Source organism: Mus musculus, chromosome X (genome assembly GCF_000001635.26).
Source record: "Mus musculus strain C57BL/6J chromosome X, GRCm38.p6 C57BL/6J".
Taxonomy (NCBI): domain Eukaryota; kingdom Metazoa; phylum Chordata; class Mammalia; order Rodentia; family Muridae; genus Mus; species Mus musculus.
In genome coordinates this window covers 138,495,659-138,513,294 of record NC_000086.7, presented here as the reverse complement: position 1 = coordinate 138,513,294, position 17,636 = coordinate 138,495,659, and the positions used below count along the sequence as shown (strand labels likewise).

Sequence of the window (17,636 nt, the reverse complement as noted above, 5' to 3'; positions counted from 1 at the left end):
TCATCTTATCCACTTGATTATTGAACTCCTCCTCAGCTGAAGTCACCTTTTGGTGAGCATTTACATGGGACACAAATATCTTCACATCCTTTGCCCATTTGGAGAGATCTATCCACATACTTCTTCCCCAGATGTCTTTCTCACCAATTTTCCAATTGTGATCTTTCCAAGTCCCTGACCATCCAGCCAATCCATTGGCTACAGCCCATGAGTCAGTGTATAATCGTACATCTGGCCATTTCTTCTTGCAAACAAACTGTAATACCATGTGTACTGCCCGAAGTTCTGCCCACTGTGAAGATTTCCCTTCACCTGTGTCTTTCAAGGTTGTCCCAGAAAGGGGTTGTAATGCTGCAGCTGTCCACTTCTGGGTGGTGCCTGCATAACGTGCAGAGCCATCAGTAAACCAGGCTCTAGTCTTCTCCTCTTCGGTCAGTTGATCATAGGGAACACCCCATGAGGCTATAGGTGCATGCTTGGCAGCAGATGGCATTGTAACAGGAGTAGAAACCATAGGCATTTGAGCAACTTCTTCATGTAACTTGCTTGTGCCTTCAGGACCTGCTCTGGCCCGATCACGTATATACCACTTCCATTTGATAATAGACTGCTGCTGTGCGCGTCCCACTTTATGACTTGCAGGGTCTGATAGTACCCAGCTCATGATGGGTAGTTCAGGTCGCATAGTAACTTGGTGTCCTATTGTCAAACGTTCAGTTTCCACTAAGGCCCAATAGCAGGCCAAGAGCTGTTTTTCAAAGGGAGAATAGTTGTCTGCAGATGATGGCAGAGCTTTGCTCCAAAATCCCAAAGGTCTTTTCTGTGATTCACCTACAGGGGCCTGCCAGAGGCTCCAAACAGCATCTCTATCAGCCACAGACACCTCAAGTACCATCGGGTCTGCTGGGTCATATGGTCCAAGTGGTAGAGCAGCCTGCACAGCAGCCTGGACCTGTTGAAGGGCCTTCTCCTGTTCCAGGCCCCACACAAAGCTAGCAGCTTTCCGAGTCACTTGGTAAATAGGCCTAAGTAACACACCCAAGTGAGGGATGTGTTGTCTCCAGAATCCAAATAGACCCACTAAACGTTGTGCTTCTTTCTTGGTTGTAGGAGGGGCCAGGTGCAATAATTTATCTTTCACCTTAGAAGGAATATCTCTGCATGCCCCACACCACTGGACTCCTAAGAATTTCACTGAGGTAGATGGTCCTTGAATTTTGGTTGGATTTATTTCCCATCCTCTGATACGCATATGTGTTACCAATGAGTCCAAAGTGGTTGCTACTTCCTGCTCACTTGTTCCAATCAGCATAATGTCATCAATATAGTGCACCAATGTGATATTTTGTGGAAGATCCAAACGATCAAGATCCCTTCTAACTAAATTATGACACAGGGCAGGAGAGTTAATATATCCTTGAGGCAAAACTGTGAAGGTATACTGTTGGCCTTGCCAACTGAAAGCAAATTGCTTCTGGTGGTCCTTATGGACAGGTACTGAGAAGAAGGCATTTGCCAGATCAATAGCCGCATACCAGGTGCCAGGAGATGTGTTAATTTGCTCAAGTAACGAAACTACATCTGGTACAGCAGCTGCAATTGGAGTTACTACCTGATTTAGTTTTCGATAATCAACTGTCATTCTCCATGATCCATCTGTTTTCTGCACTGGCCAGATAGGAGAGTTAAACGGAGATGTGGTGGGAACCACCACCCCTGCGTCTTTCAAGTCCTTGATAGTGGCAGTAATTTCTGCAATGCCTCCAGGAATACGATACTGTTTTTGATTCACTATTTTCTTTGGCAAAGGCAACTCTAAAGGCTTCCATTTGGCCTTTCCAACCATAATAGCCCTCACTCTACAGTTCAGGGAACCAATATGAGAATTCTGCCAATTTCTGAGTATATCTATCCCAATTATACATTCTGGAACTGGGGAAATCACCACAGGATGTGTCCGGGGACCTACTGGACCTACTGTGAGTCGGACATCAGTCAAAACTCCATTAATCACCTGCCCTCCATAAGCCCCTACTTTAACTGGAGGGCCACAATGTTTCTTGGGATCCCCTGGGATCAGTGTCAACTCAGAACCAGTATCCAGCAGACCCCGAAAAGTCTGATTATTTCCTTTTCCCCAGTGTACAGTTACCCTTGTAAAAGGCCGTAGGTCCCTCTGGGGAAGAACTGGAGAAAGGGTAACAGCAAAACCTTTGAGTGTCTTATCAAGATCCTTCCTCAGAGGAACCTGGCCACCCCTTCATTCAAGGGGTTCCGGATCTGCAAACTGTCTCAAGTCTGGAAATTGATTCACTGGCCGAGATTGCTGTTTACCACGATCTAATGTAGCCTTTCTTTCATTTGTTTGAGAATTTTTCTGCTTATACAGATCAAACAAATATGCAGTAGGCTTCCTATGTATTTCATTCCTGGAAACACCATGATTGATTAGCCAGTGCCAAAGGTCCAAGCGAGTCATGCCATTATAAATTTCACCTCTCCTGTGCTGACCATTACTGGGTATGTTATTATAAACATTCTTTTGTCTACGCTGTCCATTATAATAACTAGGATCACCTTGTCTCCGGCGATTCAATGCTGCCACCTGGCCCTTGTTACCTCGGGATCCAACTAAACCCAGTGAATTTAATTCATCTAATTGAGCAGAAGCATCTCCAATGCTAAGATCTGGCACAAGGAAAAGGGAAAGAACAAAACCCTTCAAATGTGCTGGTGCCCCTCTCACCAATTTGCGTCTTATAGAGCTGGTGAAAGGCATATCTTCTGGACCTTCCCATTGTGGACAATTATGCTTTACACAATATATCCACTCTAGCATTGCAATTTCCCTAAGTCTTAAAATCCCTTCATCAACACTAAGCCACGGAATATCAGGCATCTCCAAGTCATTTCCAGTAGGCCATCTTTTGATAAACACCTCAGCCAACCATTCAAACAAACTTTTGACACCTTTTTTAACTATGCGAGCTTCCGTATTAAACCTAGAATCTCTACTCAGAGGACCCATGTCAATAAACTCAGCCTGCTCTAGTTTTATGTTCCTTCCACCCTTATCCCACACCCTTAAAATCCATTCCCACACATATTCACCAGGTTTCTGCTTGAATGAATTAGCAAACTCATTAAGCTCCTTAGTAGTGTAGCGAATTTCCTCATGGACTATACTTTCTACCTCCCCTCTAGGAGCCTGTTTTGCTTTGAGTCTGGTTACAGGTCTAGAAGAAACTATTGGTGGGCCGTGAGCAGACTCTGCAAAATTAATTTCCTCATGTGGGGAAGGCATTATTTCAAGAGGTGGGGCTGAGGGTACTACTTCCTCAGGTGGGGCAAACCCTTGAGAATCTGAGGATTCAAAATTCTCAGCTTCAACATGGTCTTCCCACACATCCCCGTCCCATGTTGTAGGATCCCATTCTTTGCCAATTAGAGCCCTTACTTTAACTGTCGACACACTCTGAGGCTGAGACTTGAATTTTCTCTGTAGTTCAGCCAACCTTACAATGAGAGTTTCTGTTTGATTTTCTGCAACTTGAGCTCTATTGCTACAAGAGAGAAGATTCTCCTCAAGGACACACTTAGCAACTTTTAGATCGTTTACTTGTGTCTGGAGCCTTTCGATTTTATCACACAACTCCTTCCTTTCATTCATCATTTTTTCCACAGATACTAAGAGCAGCCAGCCAGTAAAATCATTTTTCGATTTTTTCCCCATCTTGTAGAAAGCTTTGTGCACTGAATCACCTAATTCATTAAGAAAATCAAGGGCATTAGCTTCTTTAAGTTCGAAATATAGTTTCAACCATGGGTCTTCAAAATTCTCTGAGCTCCCAGGAGGGAGAGAATCTGGAGAGGTTTCAATATTTGAAAGTGCTGGTGGATCAACAAGCCAATTCCAGTATTTTAAAAGATTCATCCTTGTACTTCTGTTACTCTAGAACCACTCCTGGTACCAACTTCTGTATTAGTCAGGGTTCTCTAGAGTCACAGAACTTATGGATAATTTCTAAATAGTAAAGGAATTTATTGATGACTTACAGTCGGCAGCCCAATTCCCAACAATGGTTCAGTCGCAGCTGTGAATGGAAGTCCAAGGATCTAGCAGTTACTCAGTCTCACGCAGCAAGCAGGCGAAGGAGCAAGGGCTCGAGCTAGACTCCCTTCTTCCAATGTCCTTATATTGTCTCCAGCAAAAGGTGTAGCCCAGATTAAAGGTGTGTTCCACCACACCTTTAATCCCAGATGAAAGGCATAGCCAGATTAAAGGTGTGTTCCTTAACTCGGAGATTCAATCTTCTGGAATCCATAGCCACTATGGCTCAAGATCTTCAAACCAAGATCCAGATAAGGATCTCCAAGCCTCCAGATAAGGGTCACTGGTGAGCCTTCCAATTCCGGATTGTAGTTCATTCCAAATATTGTCAAGTTGACAACCAGGAATAGCCACTACAAGTAGTTTGTAGGAAAGACATTATCTAACAGAAATACACTTCATGTATTACATATGCCCCTATGTTTTAATATTGTTATTAAAAACAGCAGTATAAATTATACTCAATGTTAGTAGTTCTTGGGAAAAATATTACATGCTTTCTTTTTCATCTGTTGAGGAAATTACTAACATTGGTATAGTAAAGTTTATTTCTTAAATATAAAGCTAAACTTACTGTCAGAGAAAGAAAATAAACAGAAAGTAGGAAAATATTGGATTTACACATTCTTGGTGTTCATTCTTTTTTCTGTTTATATTTTGAGCATTATTCCAGACAGCTTCAGCTGCATAAGCTTGTTATACAGGAGTAGTAGTTTTCGTATTATTTTGTTAAGAATGTGTTTATCTCCTCCATTGGGGGCCCTGTGATCCATCCAATAGCTGACTGTGAGCATCCACTTCTGTGTTTGCTAGGCCCCGGCATAGTCTCACAAGAGACAGCTATATCAGGGTCCTTTCAGCAAAATCTTGCTAGTGTATGCAATGGTGTCTGCGTTTGGTGGCTGATTATGGGATGGATTCCCGGATATGATAGTCTCTAGATGGTCCATCCTTTTGTCTCAGCTCCAAACTTTGTCTCTGTAGAGAAAGTATCCAAGGAGCTAAAGGCATGTGCAACTTTATAGGTGGAACAACAATATGAACTAACCAGTATGCCCTGGAGCTCGTGTCTCTAGCTGCATATGTATCAGAAGATGGCCTAGCCGGCCATCAGTGGAAAGAGAGGCCCATTGGTCTTGCAAACTTTATATGCCTCAGTACAGGGGAACACCAGGGCCAAGAAGTGGGAGTGGGTGGGTAGGGTAGTAGGGGGTAGGGTATGGGGGACTTTTGGGATAGCATTGGAGATGTAAATGAGGAAAATACCCAATTAAAAAAAAAAGAATGTGTTTATCATCTCAAAGTGTATGGTTATTCAGTTAAGATTAATCTTCTTTCAGCATGATAATGCGAACACAATTTAGCAACAACCAAACTGTCATCACTACGTCAGCAAAAATGTATGTAAATTTCTAGAACCTTGTGGATGACTAATGAATTACACTATAGCAGAAAGGAAGTTGAGACTTTTATTTTCCTCTAGAGACACAACAAAATATCTTTACTGATACCAAATCTGTGTATTAAAAAGAATTTATTTTTGCTCAAAAATTACATTTAGGAACAGGCAAAACTGAAAACAGACTCCTTATAATTATTCCAAACCATGTTTCTAAAGCTACCTGGAAATTCATGCTCAATGTTTCCCATAAAATCTCCTTTTTGCATAATGAGTGAGCTTTTTTTCTGGAGTGGAGGAAATGGAATTGAAAATGCTGTAGACAACCCAATTGTTCTTCTTTTAAATAGTAGTATAACATTGCCTAGCAAAGTATCTCTATTTAATTGGCCACTGTCAATGAGTTGAGTTTCTTGAAGACATTATTTTTTGTCAGATGTAAAAACTATGCATGTGCTAGAACAGTTGGGCTTGATACTTCATTTCCAAAACAGTTTCTTCATTTAAATGTCTGATGCCTTGATACTTACTGGATTTTTCCTTCCATCTGATTGATGTCACACCCATGTGGCTTGAGTGAGTTTCATGTAGAATAGTGGTTTTACAGTTAATCAAGTGACTGAAAGGAATCAGCAAGTTTCTCTCAACCTAGCTTCTAGAATCTCAAAACATTGTTTGTCATACTCTCTAAGACAAGCTTATCCCACAAGAGCCAGGAGACTAACAAAAACCACAATCATATGGTAGGAGCAGCAGAAACACATATGTTTATCTTAACCCAGTATTGCCTCAAATTTTAAAAGAATGCATTTAGCAGACCCACATTTGATAAAATACTTAGGTATTTGGATTGGTCTGTTGCATTCTTTGGGAACTTCTAAAATTTTGCTCTAGTTTGAGTATGTCTAAAGCAGAATAGGTTTGAGAATAAACTTGAGAATCTGGTATAACATAATTTCTAGAGGTTGTCATTATTACAAAAGTATTGACCTTTGACACTACAATTTGAAATTCAACATGTTTAGCACAACAAGCATTCTAACATATACTAAAGTATCTTACCAACACTACCATACTGTATTGAAATTTAAATTTCCTCAGCCATAAATGGAGGCATACAATAAACCATTATCTTTCTCTATTTCTTTTTTCCTGTAGTGATATTTTTTCAAGTGTTTATCATTATGACTACAAATCTCCCATTAAGATCAGGAGTTGATGTTTACAGTGCTTATAATAGCATCTTTACTATTTGGGAATATAAGGAACTTACAAAATGATCTCTCATTCAAAGAAATGGTGGTGGAGAAATAAAAAGTTTTCAAATTATTGAACACTGTGCTTGTTGAAGTGCAGTAGATCTAGTGACCAATTTTGTTTTACTTTAAAAACAATATGGTTATTCCAATGTTTCATAGAAAACAGCTTTTCTTGGATAATTGGGCATTTCTCCATCTGTCTTTTTTTTTTTTCAGAATTAAAATTTGACTTTGTATCAGAACCAAATTGATGTAATAATTTTGTAAGGTGGTAATATTGGTGAGCTGTGGTTAGTATGTGCTGAAATACTTGTTCAAACTAAGCAAATATATTGTACATGTTACAAATAATCCACAGGAATTATTATACCACTCACAGCACAAATTTGGTTAAAACAGACTGAACTTGAGTACCCATGTTGGTAGACAGCATTTGAAAACTACATTTTAGAGTAGTGAACAAAATCTTAGGGACATAATTTTCTTTCTCCTCTTTTGAAGATTGAATAAACCTTTCCAAATCCAAGTTTGCTTGGAAAAAATCATAATGGGAGTAAAAAATTTCCCAAGAAAGGAATATTGGGATTAATTAATCCTGCTTGTCTGTATAATTGGTAGGACCCATCAAGGTCATAAATTGCAAAAGAACATGGATTTTCTAAAATTTACTCAGTTCTGTTTTGTTTTGTTTTTTAATTGAAAAACTTGAGAATATTAAGATTAAACTGAAGATAAGAGAAAGCTCACAAATGTTAAGTAATATAGTTTAGATTAAAGGCCACATTTTGTAAGAGAACCAAAGAGGTCTACCACAGAGTTTCATTCCTAAATTCTTTGAAATCACAAGGATTGGAAAAAGGCTACACACACACACACACACACACACACACACACACACACACCCTTAGCCTTTTATGTTCTTATTTGAGATTATAAAAAGACAGTAGCATTCATGAATCAACTTGTTACTGACCCTGACATCATATGATTCATAAATATTCAGGTCCTTAAAATGGATTTTAAATAGCACTGGATTGTGTTGTTGAAATAATATTATCAAATCATTTTAAAGGCTGCACTGTGCAGTGTCTTTTATGAAGTGCTTAGCCTCCAGAAGTTAATGGTCTCCAAATAATTTTTTTTTGGCTGACATGTATGAAAATATTTCTGTACCAATCACCAATACAAGACGACTATGAATCTATCAATCACAGAGTTAAAGAGCTCTGTCGTACAGCACACTTAATACACAGTGTAACAAATTAGTATTACCATTCCTTGATGCAATACAAACTCATTCCCTTAAACTGCTATTGTACTGAATGCCAGGGTTATAAATGAGCAGAACACAAATTGATTTGCATGTAATAACAGTGGCAATAAACCTTTCCTGGTTCGTGCAATTTTCCCCATCTGTTAACAGAGAACAAGTTTAGGATCTATTATTATTCCCAGAAGGAAACTTACCCAGCTGGACATCTATAACACTTGGCTGATTTTCCATGGGGAACAATGGCTTGGGAGGCTTGTCTGTGAGTAAAGCTAGAAGAGAAAATGAAAGAAAGTAATGGAAAAATTGAGACAAATTATAGGGTAAAGAATATTCTACCATGTATGATATTGAATGTTTTTAGACTTGATGGTGTGTAAACATTTATTAGACAGGTTTGTACTTGGGTACAATATCCATTTCCCAGGAATTTTAGAGCACCATTAATTCATTTAAGTTACGCTATCTCCACAGCTGTATTTTTCAACATGTACAACAAATGGACTATTTATTTTGGATGCATTTTTATAAGCATTTCTATATCAAGAAGTGTATTGTTTGAAAGTAAAATCAGAGAAACATCACATTCTCATATTTACTCTCTGGCACTAAATAGTCTTAATGAATTGCAGTGGAGATTTCCCGAGGCAAAAGGCTTCTAAGAGTCTACTTCATACCCATTCTGTGCCTTAATCTTCTGTGATAAAAGAAAGGAGAGATAGATTCTTTAGTGACAGATTTTTAAAAGCCAGAATCTTTTGTTTACCAAGTCAGATGTTTTGGGTTAACAGACAAGGAAATAAAATATGCTTCTTTGATCTCAATTTATAATCTAGCACAAAATAAAAAGAGAACAAACCATGATGAAATCTAATGAAAGGCTGTAGTTGCAGCACCTACATAGTAAGAAATATATACATACATGACTTGGAGAAAAGAGGGGTCAATGCTGGTTGAGAGAATCAGGAGGAAGTTTTATGAAGGGACCTTGATGCCCATGTGAAACTTAAAGAATGAAAAGAAAATGGGAATGCAGAGAGTAAAGAAGAAATTAAGGGAAACTTAACAACACAATCCATATCATAGTGATAAAGATATCAAGAATGATTTGCATACAAAAGAGTGGTCTGATGAGAAGTAACTGAATGGGTGATGCAGAAATCCAATTGCTCATGACAGAAACAATACAAAATGGACATGAAAGTACATAGATAGTGAAGGATGAAATTCTTAAGGATCATAAGAAATCTGCAGATAGATTTGGATATGAGGTGGTAGGCTAAAGTGTCATTGTTAATTCTTGGAATAAAACAATGACTCAAAGGTAGTGAATCTAATGATGATTAACTTAGTATGTGAGATACATGCTGGGGGAGAACACAGGTAGATAAGAAAACACAGTACTAGCGGGGCGTGGTGGCACACGCCTTTAATCCCAGCACTCTGGAGGCAAAGGCAGGCGGATTTCTGAGTTCAAGGCCAGCCTGGTCTGCAGAGTGTGTACCAGGACAGCCAGGGCTACACAGAGAAATCCTGTCAAAAACAGGACAAGACAAAACAAAACAAAACGACACAGTACTACAGTTGAGGCAGGGCAAACAATGAGTGAGACAAGGATGGAGTCTGGAAAATTAAAAGAAAGAAAAAGAAGAAACAAACCAGAGGTAACTAGAAGAAATCAACTAGAGTGCTTGGAGTACATAAAGATAATTGTACTGTTGTCATAGAGACAACCTTATTTCACCCTGTTATTCATAGCCTGATTTCAGTTCAATACTTACTGTATTTATGTATTGCTTAAGCTGTATAACTGCTTTTACCAATTTAAAATGTTTTATAGATCTTTATAATACACAAGAGGACTAGCACTGGGCTAGGTTATAAAAGATTATTGCTAAACCTTTCTTAATTGGCTTTTTAGGAAATTGCTGCTGATATGAAAGGGATGTCTCATATTTACAAGTCTAGAAGAGAAAGTGGTGTCTTGCTTCAGGATGCTTAAGGTTATAGAAATACAAAATTCTGTTGATATTCTCAAAACTAATTGTTCATAATCAAAAATATACCAGAAAGATATGGAGAAAATAGATTTGTATGGCATAAGCTCCATCTTGCTTAATTACCCAAGATAGAAAAATTTTAGTGAATTAATAGTTTGCATTTTTCAATAAGTCTTCATTGATAGCCTACAACATATATTGCTCTTACAAAACTTAAACAATTTAAAAATCAAACATATTTGTGGAAAATTTACACAGACCTAAATGTCTATTATATTATCTTCATATTGTATTCTTTCCAGTCATTTTTAATAATATGATCTTTAATTATTTTTAGAATATAAAGAATAAAAGCTTAAATATCTGAATTCAAAATACAATCACATCAGATGTGATATATATTTATATATTTTATTATATATATACATATATATATATACACACATATATGTACACACACACACACACACACATATATATAGGTATACACATATTTATAAAAGTGGTTTCCACTAAGATGAGGAATTTGTTTGCTGAGGAATAGTGGGAGATATGGGGATTGCAGAATGTGTGGCCCACATAACATTCAAGTGATATTATGCAGACTGAGAAGGAATATATTCAGGAATATACATATATGCATATATACACATATATGTATGTAACAAAATTAAATAAAAAGAGGGCATGAATTCTGAGAAAAATAATGAGTATTGATGGGTAGGTTTGGAAGAAGAAAAGGGAAAGGGGAATGATGTAATTATGGTATGACCTTACAAATAAAATAAATAATATACTTGGAGTAGTATACATGTAGTATGCTTTAAAAACATGGTTGAAGTGAAGTAAATTACAGACAATTTACATCTCATTTATATAAAAAGTAATTTTTATTTCCCTATAGAATTATTCCTATTTTTTCTTACATATCCAAATCATAGACACCAAGGGTCTCTGGAGAGTGTTCTTAATTTTTTTTTTTTTGCAAATTCACATCAGTAAATTTTTGAGTATAATGGCAGACAGGGAATGGAAGGAATGTGCTTCATGTGCAGAAATGACAAGCTTCTCGAGTCTCAGGAGGATATAAATCTAGGGACATTGTTGGCTCCTAGACATACCCTCAACATGATCTCCAGAGATATTTAGTTCAATTTCACAATTAAATATCAATTACTAAAGTCATATTTATTTATATTAAGGGATAATGTTAAGTATCTTATATGTATATGTTCAAATATCAAACATGTTTTAAATGCATTAGCATATGGGTCTGATGTGGTGTCCTAGAACTATAAAAGAGTCAGTTCAAGTTTTAGTCAATTTAGACAAATCTCAATGAAGTTTACAATATTTCATTTATGTGGTTTTATGACCAACATCCTTCATTTGCAGGATGAGTAGGAGGACACACATGCTGTAAGCAGCAGATAGGTGACATAGCTGAGAACACTCACCAAGAATTCTAGCCTCCTTGAGTCCACAGTAATTAAACTGTGCCTCCTAGGCTAATCAAGTGGTTTCATGGCAATCACCCAACTGAGTTATGATGGCTTTAGGAATTCTCACGTATATACACCTTTCAATCCAAAACCCATGAGAGAGAGAAAATGAAATTGCATTTGGAGTCCAACAATTCCCTATAGGACATGTAAGTGTTGAACCTCATTTAATTTTAGTATCATGCTCAGGACTGGGAGTTGCCAGAAGTACTAAGCATGTATGATAATAAACCAGCCTCTGAGCCATTCATCCAGCTCTTGACCACCAGCTTAGAGATAAACCTATCAGCACCACACATAATGATAACATTTAGAGAGCTAAAATACATGCTATCATGGTCAGCACAGCCCATTTGCTTCTTTTCTCTTCTCTTCTCTTCTCTTCTCTTCTCTTCTCTTCTCTTCTCTTCTCTTCTCTTCTCTTCTCTTCTCTTCTCCTCTCCTCTCCTCTCCTCTCCTCTCCTCTCCTCTTTCTCTTCTTTCTTCCTCTTCCTCTTCCCCTCCCCTCCCCTCACCCCTCCCCTCTCCTCCTCCCCTCCCCTCCCCTCTCCTCCTCCCCTCCCCTCCCCTTCCCTCTCCTCTCCTCTCCTCTGCTCTCCCTCTCCTTTTTCTCCCTCTCGCCTCTCTCCCTCTCCCTCTCTCCCCCCCTCTCTCGTGTGTGTGTGTGTGTGTGTGTGTGTGTGTGTGTGTCTATCTCTGTCTCTCTATTTCTGTCTCTGTCTCTGACTCTGACTCTGTTTCTTCAATTTATTCTCAAACAATTACTGCTTAGGAAATGAAGACAGAGTTTATGGATACCAATCCTCCTGAACAACTGAGTAGACATTTAGAATTTTATCAGACAATTCATCCAGTACATTCTAGACCTTGAGAGAGACTAATTTGGGTACGGCTAAATGTTACTTTGTGATTGAAAGAATGGAAACTAGGGGTTTAGTTTAATACACATGTTTCAGTCTGTATTCCCTCCCCTGTACTTCCATCTGTAGCTGCTTATCTGCTTGTGTTTAATTGTCCTTAAATATAATTGCTCTACAGAGTATAGCAACACACTGGGCTTAATGTGCTTAGTGAAGCTACTAGAGCTACTGTCTGCTGTTCCCTAAGTGAGTTTTTATGTGCTTGACACTAACACTCTTGAGGACTCTGCTCAAATTAACTTCTTTTCCATTGAAAGCAATGGTTTACACCATGCACCTCCAGATCATTCAGTGCAGATGAAAAGGTTTGACAACTCCATGCACTTAGTGAAAAGATATGAGTAGCATTATTTATTGAATGATATGAATGAGTTGATTACATTGCCTATACATTTTACACTATTATTACAATTTTATTGCTCTATTCTGTTTTTCATTTGCCTACTTAATTAGATTTCCAAAAAGATTATGTGGGATAGAGTGAAAAGCAGCCATTAATTTCTGTGGATGATGTCATTTTGGAATACGTTTGTTAAGGTCAATCAACTAGACCACTCCCACAAAGCCTATTCCATACCACAGCCTTAAAATCACATACTGAAATCACTATTTTCAGCGTACTTGAAATCACATACCAAAACTTCTCTTTTTATAGCAACATTTAGCTATTCATACCTAAAAATATCTTGTACATTTACTGGAAGATAAAATCTACAACTTTTCACAGAGGAACATAAATCATGACAACTATAAAATAGTCTTTAAAATGGTCTTGAAGTTTTACTTACTTTTAAACGTATCAACCCCACATATCAAACTTATTTCCTCATATCATATTATACTAGTTACCAAAGCAATCATGTGGTTGTTTAAATAGGAATGTTCCCTCAGGATCATTAGCTGAATGATTGGTCATGAGGAGGTAGTGCTACTTGGGAGGGATTATAAAAGATTTGGCCTTATTGGAGAAGGTGTCTCACTAGGGGTAGGCTTTGGGGTTTCAAATGCTCAAAACCAGGCCTGGTGTCTCGCTCTCTTTCTGATTCCTACAGATCCAGATGTAGAACTCTAAACTCCTCCTTCAGCAGCATGTCTACCTGCATGAGACCATGCTTCCTGGCATGCTGAAAATGACCAAAATCTATGAAATTGTAAGCAAGCCCAAATTAAATGCTTTCCTTTATAAGAGTTGCCATGGTCATGGCGTCCTTCATAGCAATTGAGTGTTCACTAAGACAAATTGTTTATTTAGAATCTGCTGTTACATGTTATTCTAGGGTATTTTACATTACATTTGATAAATAACTTGCACATAAGTTCCCACATATTTGATTTCCAAAGCAGCAATCTGAATAGAGGTTTATCTGGTATCAACATGTCCACAATTCTCTCCCTAATACCTCTCACTTCCATTGTGAAACCTAACCTCCAACAAAAGCTTCCCTGGTAACCACAAAAGCTAATTTTTTTTCTTGTCTTAAATCCCAAAGTATTTACAAGTTCTTTGAACTATTCATCTGGCAAATAGCAAGCATTGCCTTGAATATAAACTAATCCTCATTTTATTTGGGTATGCCAAGTCATCCCAACTGGAGTTTTAATCTCCTAGATGATGAGGTTCATGCCTCTAATAAGTCAGCATACAAAGTAATATTTGACCTTGTAGAATAAACAAACATAATCTCCAAATTAACTTTCACTTGAAAATAGGGCTTCCCACAGGCCTCTTTGATTGCAAGGAACAAAATTTTGCTGATTACAGTAAAAGGAGAACTTATCACAGGGAGCTCTCAAGGATGGCTGGGAAATCTGTTGGTCTAGGTCTTGGAATGAAAGAAACTAGACCAGATATACACACAAGGAGGATTAAACAATAGTTTCAGACTATCTACATAAAGTGGTTTATAGCTTTTCAAATGTGTTCCACTTTATTGTGTTTTACTTTTTTATTATTTCTCATTTTGGTCAAAATTTAAAAACCTGAAGAAAGATAAGCTGAATAGTTAAGCTTTGAATTTTTATTATAATCAAGTAGACATGTATATCACGAGGGAAAGAAGACTCCTCTACAAGCAGGTTAGCTCAACTTCCACATTATTAACACTTCTGGTAAACCAGTGGTTCTCAACCTGTAAGTTACAACTTCTTTGGGCATCATCATCTGATGACCTAAGATCACTAGAAAACACATATATTTCCACTATGGTTAATCACTAGCAAAATTACAGTTATGAAGTGGCAACAAAATTAATTTTATGGTTGGAGATCACTACAACATGAGGATCTATATTAAAGGGTAAAAGTGTTAGGAAGGCTGAGAACCATTGTGCTTGACAATTATTCATTATAAATGACTATTCTGTGAATTGCTGGATATATAAGAGCCTCTGCTCCATCAGATATCAGTAAAACCTGTCCTGTTGATAGATATTGGCCAGTTGTAAAAGGGGAACAAAATCATCCATTGGTAATAATCCCCAACCAAATAGGAAATATAAGCTGCTACTAGAGACAAAAAATGAAAACTAGATGGCCAGGTCAAAGCATGGGTATGTTTCATTAATTAATTACTTAATTAATTTTTTAGATATTTTTTGCCTTCTTATTAGATATTTTCTTTATTTACATTTCAAATGCTATCCTGAAAGTTCCCTATACCCCCCACCCCCGCCCTGCTCCCCTATCCACCCACTCCCAATTCTTGGCCCTGGCATTCCCCTGTACTGGGGCATATAAAGTTTGCAAGACTAAGGGCCTCTCTTCCCTGTGATGGCCGACTAGGCCATCTTCTGCTAGATATGCAGCTAGAGACAAGACCTCTGGGGTTACTGGTTAGTTCATATTGTTGTTCCACCTATAGGGTTGCAGATCCCTTCAGCTCTTGGGTACTTTCTCTAGCTCTTACATTGGGGGCCCTGTGTTCCATCCTATAGATGACTGTGTGCATTCACTTCTGTATTTGCCAGGCACTGGCATAGCCTCACACAAGACAGCTATATCAGGGTCCTTTCAGCAAAATCTTACTGGCATATGCAATAGTGTCTGTGTTAGGTGGCTGATTATGGGATGGATCCCAGGGTGGGGTTGTCCCTGGATGGTCCATCCTTTCATCTTAGCTCCAAACTTTGTTTCTGTAACTCCTTCCATGAGTATTTTGTTCCCTATTCTAAGGAGGAATGAAGTATCCACACTTTGGTCTTCCTTCTTTTTGATTTTCTTGTGTTTTGCAGATTGTATCTTGGATATTCTAAGTTTCTGGGCTAATATCCACTTATCAGTGAGTGCATATCAAGTGACTTCTTTTGTGATTGGGTTACCTCACTAAGGATGATATCCTCCAGATACATCAATTTGCCCAAGAATTTCATAAATTCATTGTTTTTAATAGCTGAGTAGTACTCCATTGTGTAAATGTACCACATTTTCTGTATCCATTCCTCTGTTGAGGGACATCTGGGTTCGTTTCAGCTTCTGACTATTATAAATAAGGCTGCTAGGAACATAGTGGAGCATGTGTCCTTCTTACCGGTTGGGACATCTTCTGAATATATGCCCAGGAGAGGTATTGCTGGATCCTCCGGTAGTACTATGTCCAATTTTCTGAGGAACCGCCAAACTGATTTCCAGAATGGTTGTACAAGCTTGCAATCCCACCAGCAATAGAGGAGTGTTCCTCTTTCTCCACATCCTTGCCAGCATCTGCTGTCACCTGAATTTTTTATCTTAGCCATTCTGACTGGAGTGAGGTGGAATCTCAAGGTTGTTTTGATTTGCATTTCTCTGATGATTAAGGATGCTGAGTATTTTTTCAGTCCTTTGGTATTCCTCACTCGAGAATTCTTTGGTTAGCTCTGTACCCCATTTTTAATAGGGCTATTTGATTTTCTGGAGTCCTGCTTCTTGACTTCTTTATATATATTGGATATTAGTCCCCTATCAGATTTAGGATTGGTAAAAATCTGTTTCCATTCTGTTGGTGGCCTTTTAGTCTTATTGACAGTTTCTTTTGCCTTACAAAAGCTTTGCAATTTCATGAGGTTCCATTTGTCAATTCTTGATCTTATAGCACAAGCCATTGCTGTTCTGTTTAGGAATTTTTCCCCTGTGCCCATATCTTTGAGACTTTTGCCCACTTTCTCTTCTATAAATTTCAGTGTCTATGGTTTTTTGTGGAGGTCTTTGATCCACTTAGACTTGTGCTTTGTACAATGAGATAAGAATGGATCAATTTGCATTCTTCTACATGATAACTGCCAGTTGTGCCAAGACCATTTGTTGAAAATGCTGTCTTTTTTCCACTGGATGGTTTTAGCTCCCTTGTCAAAGATCAAGTGACCATAGGTGTGTGGATTCATTTTTGGGTCTTTCCATTGATCTACCTGTTTGTTGCTGTACCAATATCATGCAGTTTTAATCACATATTGTTCTGTAGTACAGCTTGAGGTCAGGTATGGTGATTTCACCAGAGGTTCTTTTATTGTTGAGAATAGTTTTTGCTATCCTAGACTTTTTATTATTCCAGATGAATTTGCAAATTGCCCTTTCTATCTCAGTGAAGAATTGTGTTGGAATTTTGATAGGAATTGCATTGAATCTGTAGATTGCTTTCAGCAGGATAGCCATTTCGATGTTTCATTAATTTCTATGTCAACAATATTCCTTGGAAGATATTCTATTAATGGATGTCCTGAAGATGCATATTTTGCCACAGAGGTTCTACTCAAGACAAGGTGCACTTCACTAATCAACACAATATTTGTTCAATGTAGTTCTCAAGTACTGAAATAGTGAAGGAGTTTTGTTAATTGGTAGACACTGCTTACTGGACGTGTGTGTCTTCTACATTACCTAAACTCATAAAGTAACTCAGAAAAGGGGGGAGTGGATAGGGTCATAAAACACATCTATGCATCAGCCCCAAAGTTGCAAGGTGCATGAGAATCATAAACTATCTGGTGCTAAGAGGGAATGAAGGACTTTATTAGGAAAATTAGCTACAGTCTTTCAAGGAGAAGAAAAAAAAGGAATCTTTTCTTGAGCACATTTAATTGGGGCAAGCCAGGTATCTTGTTGAGAGCCTTCAACGTTTCCAATAGTTATGAAGAGAGATTTAACAATTTTAACCCATATTGTTGATTAGTATAAAGACTTCATACACTGAACAGAGAATTAACG

The 17,636-nt window shown here is 38.0% G+C and overlaps 1 protein-coding gene across 1 annotated transcript in view; it reads right to left on the bottom strand.

Annotated features, from left to right (window-relative positions):
- The window catches only part of Il1rapl2 (interleukin 1 receptor accessory protein-like 2), a 1,278,324-nt gene that overhangs the window by 335,783 nt on the left and 924,905 nt on the right, over positions 1–17,636 (bottom strand). The window contains exon 6 of the mRNA NM_030688.2: positions 8,237–8,311. Within this exon, the coding sequence (NP_109613.1) occupies positions 8,237–8,311 (75 nt within the window). The remainder of the gene's footprint in view (positions 1–8,236; positions 8,312–17,636) is intronic.